General features: G+C 34.9%; 1 protein-coding gene across 1 annotated transcript in view; it reads left to right on the top strand.

The window, feature by feature from the left end:
* Nucleotides 1-2,407: 2,407 nt before the first annotated feature.
* LOC117171005 overlaps nt 2,408-3,893 on the top strand; it is a 5,899-nt gene continuing 4,413 nt past the window's right edge. The window contains exons 1-2 of the mRNA XM_033358050.1: nt 2,408-2,594; nt 2,655-2,957. Of these exons, the coding sequence (XP_033213941.1) occupies nt 2,408-2,594; nt 2,655-2,957 (490 nt within the window). The remainder of the gene's footprint in view (nt 2,595-2,654; nt 2,958-3,893) is intronic.

Below are 3,893 nucleotides of genomic sequence, written 5' to 3'. Positions count from 1 at the left end.
AGGGAGCTCTTCTTAATATTTTGACACCAAAATCATGTCGATACACCTTACCGACTGCGAGTAAAGCCACCCACGCTTTAACTTGACAGACTGTAATTAAAGAAACGAAGTATTTTCTACAAAATATTACAAATTTTCAAACAATGATATAAATTTAACAAAATAGTTGAGTTGCAAACAAAACAGATTATTAATTTTCAACCAATTAGTTGCATTTTTAATTAAAAAAATATTAAATTTCTACGAAAGGAGATACAATGTCAATAAAATAGATGGATTATAAACCAAAAAAATTACCTTTGAATCAAGGGTATAAACCTTTTATCAACAGGATAAATTTTCAACGAAATACATATGTTTTCAAACAAAAAGATGAATATTCTACCGAAAAAGATCATTTTCATCCAGAGAGATAAATTCACAACTAAGACAATGAATGTTCTAACAATAGTATTAATTTAAACATAATAGTTAAATTCTTGAGTAATACAGATTACGAATAAAAGTGCCAAATAAACAGTTTCATCTTTCAACAAAAAGATGAAATTTTTACCAGAAACTTTCATTTTTGACCAAGATAGTAGAATGTTCAACAATACACATAAATTTGTAACCAATAATATGAACTTTCAAACAAAAAAGATGAATTTTCAATCAAGAAGGTTAATTTTCTTTAAAAAAACATAATTTTCAACCAAAGAGATGAATTCGCAACTAAAATGATGAATCTTCAACTAAGGAAATCTTTTCAACATAATAGTTAAATCCGCAACCAAGACAGATTGGTAATTGTCAAACAAAAAATTGCATCTGACCAGGTGCGAAATTTGGTCGGTTGTCAGAGCTTGACCATCGGCCCAAAGTCGGCCCTGCTATGGTAACCGATCTACGGTAACCAGATTTGGGCCAACTAAGATGTTTTCAAGCTGCCATGGTCGGATCGACGTTGGCGGCAGTCGTCGGCGGCGAGCAAAAAGGCGACCGTAAGCCCAATTCTGGCCCAACTATGGTACGACAATCGGATAAATTGTGGCAGATTCCACAAATTGTGGTAGATTTGTAACGTCGTTACAAAAAGACCGTGAAACTGCAGTCGGCCCAACTGTGGTCAAGAGTTGGCCTGTCCGCCGAAGTCACATGTGCCCGTAACATTGGGTGCAAATAACATACTTCATTTCGATAGATTTGCTTTCGGCCGCAGTTGATCTGCTCGTATTATTGGGAGGTCGGATTGGTGTGTTACTCGTAGAAATATATAAATATTCGAAATAAACCATTTACATTAAAAATTCTTAACCAAAAATAGAGACGTTTAAGGGTGAATATATTTATTATTTAGATATCTTTTAAATGATCAACTTTAGTTTAAATCAACAAAAATGAAAAACCTATGTTAATTTGTGACACAATATCATAATTAAAAAAGTCCAAATGAAACATTTAGAATTATTAATTTAATAATTTTGAATAATCAAAATGTATCTATTTTAATATATAATAAAGTTAATTTTAAATCCTGAAAAATTTAAAAATTCTAAAGAAGCATTGAACACTGAATATTATCAAAGTATAGCTTCCCAATTTGTCAACCCTCTTTCCAAATAAATCTATGAGGAAAATACAACACACAGTTTTTGTAAACAAACTTCAAGTGCTTTGATAGCCGAGTGGTTAGAGTACGCGGTAAAATACACTAGTTTAGTTAGGGTTCGAATCCTGGACAAGTAAGATTTTTTAAAGCGTTAAAGCGTGCGATGAAAAGTGTAAGAAATCGTGTGTGCGAATTATTTATTTAGTAATAGTAAAAAGGGAAGATTATATCATAATAATTTTAAAAATAACTTTTTTTTTAAATTAATTTTTGTCGAAGGTTGGGTCGGCGTCATCGTAATAGATGGCCCATATATGGGACCAAATGTTGCCACGACGTGGAGAAGCCAAAGGCGGTTGACCGTGATCATTTAGCTGCTTGGCCCGACCAGTGGCGCACAAAGTTGGACCGACCGTCCGACGTTTGGCCCGACTGTGGGCTGGCGGTCAATTCGCACCTGGGTTTAACCAAAGTAGATAAAATTTTTACCAGAAGAGATGAATTTTCAACAAAAAAGGTCATTTTTGATCAGGAAAGCTGAATTTTTAACAAAATACCACCTTGATCAAAAAGTTCCTGGAATCATCACCGTGTGGCGCCCCCTGGTGTCCGATTCACATTTTTTTCGTTTCTGTAGGTTCTCACACCTTTTAACAATATTCCCTGCGAACTTCAGCTTTCTAACTTGACATTTGTAAATGTAATGCAATTTTGAGTGCATCTGTTTTTTTGCGAATGTCGATTTTTGCAATGGATTTAATTTTGCAACAACGTGTATATATTAAATTTTGTGTTAAAAATAGATTCAATGGCAAAATGAATTTGGAAATGTTGGAAAAGTGTTTCGGCAGCTATGCTCTAAAAAAAACAGCTGTGTATCAGTGGCATGAACGCTTTAAAAATGGACGTGAGTCCATCAATGATGATGATCGCAGTGGCAGGCCGTCGACATCAAAAGCCGACGAAAACGTTGATAAAGTACAAAAAATGTTGGCTGAAAATCGTAAGTTAACAATTTGAGAGTTGGCAGATGAATTAAACATTGATTATGGATCTGTTCAAGACATTATCGTAAATGATTTGGGTTTGCGTCTTGTTGCTGCAAAATTAGTACCAAAAGATCTTAATTTCATGCAAAAAAAAGATCGTGTCAATATCGCTCAAGATATGCTTTCTAAGGGTGAAACGGACCCAGCATTTATCAAACACATTATTACTGGTGACGAGACGTGGGTTTATGAGTATGACACTCAATCCAGGCATCAGGCGAGTGAATGGCGACTCCCCGATGAGCCAAGGCCGAAAAAACCACGTCGTTTTCAGTCGAAAAAGAAGGTAATGCTCACGGTTTTCATGGATTACAACGGTATTGTACACCACGAATTTTTGCCAGAAAAGCAGAACTTCAACAAAGAGTATTATTTAGGTGTAATGAGGCGTTTGCGTGAAACAATTCGCTCTAAAAGAAAGGATCTCTGGAAAAACAACTCTTGGATTTTACACCATGACAATGCACCGTCGCACAATGCCATCATTATCCGTGAGTTTCTCATCAAAAACTCAACTAATACAATTCCGCAGCCATCAAATTCGCCAGATTTAGCTCCCTGTGACTTTTTTTTGTTCGATCGACTGAAAAAACCACTACGTGGAACGCATTTTAGCAGCCGATCGGAGATAATACAAAAATCGAAAACGGCACTGATGGGCATACCGAAAATTGAGTGTCAAAAATGTTTTGATAGCTGGATCAACCGCTGGCATAAGTGCGTGGCAGTCGATCGGAATTACTTTGAAGGGGACCACATCAATATTCAAGAATAAACTTATTATTTTAATTTTAAAAATAAATTCCGGGAACTTTTTGATCAAGGTAGTATATGAATTTGTAACCAAAAAGGTGATTTTCCGACCAAAAGAATGAATTTTCAATGAAGAAGATTAATTTTCAATGCAAAAAGATCATTTTCAATCAAAAAGATAAAATTTTAAAAAAATGTACACAAATTGAATACCTTCTCTGATGAGAATATAAAAACTTGTGTAATCTGTTTATATGAGAATAAGTTTGTCCCATATTAGGAATACTACAGTAGTATCTACCATATTTATTCGCGTCATCGAAGCATGCTGAATGATCGATATTGACGTACCTCCTATGACCTCTTATGATCTAGCAATACTAATTCATTGAATATATATACCTGTATACAGTCTGTCAAGTTAAAGCGTGGGTGGCTTTACTCGCAGTCGGTAAGGTGTATCGACATGATTTTGGTGTCAAAATATTAAGAAGAGCTCC

The sequence above is a fragment of the Belonocnema kinseyi genome, chromosome 4 (assembly GCF_010883055.1).
Source record: "Belonocnema kinseyi isolate 2016_QV_RU_SX_M_011 chromosome 4, B_treatae_v1, whole genome shotgun sequence".
NCBI classification, from domain to species: domain Eukaryota; kingdom Metazoa; phylum Arthropoda; class Insecta; order Hymenoptera; family Cynipidae; genus Belonocnema; species Belonocnema kinseyi.
The sequence above is the reverse complement of the archived record's forward strand: the minus strand, read 5'-3'. Positions and strand labels throughout refer to the sequence as shown.